General features: G+C 62.1%; 1 protein-coding gene across 1 annotated transcript in view; it reads left to right on the top strand.

The window, feature by feature from the left end:
* JAKMIP3 (Janus kinase and microtubule interacting protein 3) overlaps positions 1–1,629 on the top strand; it is a 117,498-nt gene that overhangs the window by 88,070 nt on the left and 27,799 nt on the right. Inside the window, exon 13 of the mRNA XM_073884722.1 lies at positions 1,356–1,418. Coding sequence (XP_073740823.1) covers positions 1,356–1,418 — 63 coding nt within the window. The remainder of the gene's footprint in view (positions 1–1,355; positions 1,419–1,629) is intronic.

The following is a 1,629-nucleotide window of genomic DNA, read 5'->3' as shown; positions in this document are numbered from 1 at the left end:
TTTTTTTTTTTTTTTTAAGATTTATTTATTTATTTACTTATCTGACAGAGACACAGTGAGAGCAGGAACACAAGCAGGGGGAGTGGGGGAGGGAGAAGCAGGCTTCCCGCAGAGCAGGGAGCCCGATGCGGGGCTCGATCCCAGGACCCCGGGACCATGCCCTGAGCCGAAGGCAGCCGCTTAATGACCGAGCCACCCAGGCGCCCCTGGGCTCTTCAAATCCTGGGGGCAGGCGTCCATCGCCTGTGGCCACGAGCCTCTGGCCTGCTGGACGACGCACTTCCAGGTGGACCCAAGATGAGGCAGGAGGACGTCTGTGTAGGGCTGGGAGGGTCCACCCCCGGGCTGCATGGGAAAGCGCCTGGCTCGCCATCAAGCCAGTGTGGACCCACGGTGGCCCTCGACGTGTTTGCCTCTGGGTGGACGGCGGGATGGAAGAGAGGAGGACCTGAGCGACACAGGGTCATGTTGCCCACACCCCTGCCTGAGCATGTGCGGCCCCAGATTCCGTGCTGGGCACCTGTAGCCGTTTACCTGAAACCCGCCGGACTGGCTTGCACCCCATCGGGGCCACCACCCCTCCCCCGGGGCCCCACGCGCTCGGGCAGCGGGAATGGTGCTCAGGAGCTGTGCTGTGCACAGCCTTCACAGACCCTGCCTGGACCTTTGAGTGGGATGCCTGGGCCCCACGCCGTGCCATTTGTGCCGGAGAACTGCAGCAGCCGGGTAGCTGGGGCACGAGCCCGAGGAGGACGCGGCTGCCTTTCATCTGCAGACGTGAACCTTCACACGCGCAGATGACTCTGCGGGGAAGAACCTGGAAGCAAGTGGAGTGTGTGAGGGGCAGCGGGCGTTCCTCCCGACCCCTTCCTGAGGATGCTGCTGGAGCAGGGAGCATCTGGGCTTTTGGAGACACCTGACCATGGGGCCGGGTCGGTCGGGCGTCCACACACGTCTCTCACCAGAGCACAAAGGCTGGCCTCCGTCCATGTGTCTGAGTGTGAATGGACAGGACACCCCCCGAGTGACCCAGGCTCCTGCTGGCTCTGTGTCAAGGTCGCTGGACCCGTGACACCTGCATGGCTCCACGTGCCACTGGCGCCTGGCGTGGGCTGGCATGGTCCAGGAGTGCTGGCCACGTGGTGGTGCGAGGTGTCTGCTCTCTGTCCAGGCGCCCCCCCCCCCGGCAACTACGGGGGGTCGGAGGCTTTCATTCACTGCAGGACAGGAACGGTGGGCAGGCGGCAGCTGCGGAAGCTGGGTGTTGAGTCCGTTCTGCTGAATCGTGATTTAAATGCTGGCTTTGCCTTAATCCCGGGCTGTATTTATTTCTCTAATTTAATTCCGTTTTCAAGGACATGAAGTGGATTGAAGAGAAGCAAGCGCTATATCGAAGGAACCAAGAGCTTGTGGAGAAGGTAGCCACCCCCACCCCACCCCCCCGCACTCCCGGGAACTGTCTTCTGGGAAGAGGCCCTTGGAGGGCCCACGGAGCTGGGTCCGCCCAGCAGCTGTGAGTGTGTCCGGTGGAGGGGCTGTGGCCACAGCTGCCAGGCCCCCTCCAGAGCTGACCTCCCTGGTTACGGGATTGTTCAAACAGAATCAGAAACAAGTCAACCCGACGTGTGA

This window comes from Callorhinus ursinus, unplaced genomic scaffold, assembly GCF_003265705.2.
Source record: "Callorhinus ursinus isolate GAN/ISIS: 27379988/994484 unplaced genomic scaffold, GSC_fseal_2.0 scaffold58, whole genome shotgun sequence".
In the NCBI taxonomy this organism is placed as follows: domain Eukaryota; kingdom Metazoa; phylum Chordata; class Mammalia; order Carnivora; family Otariidae; genus Callorhinus; species Callorhinus ursinus.
Note: the sequence above shows the minus strand (reverse complement) of the source record. Positions and strands in the feature narration are given on the sequence as shown.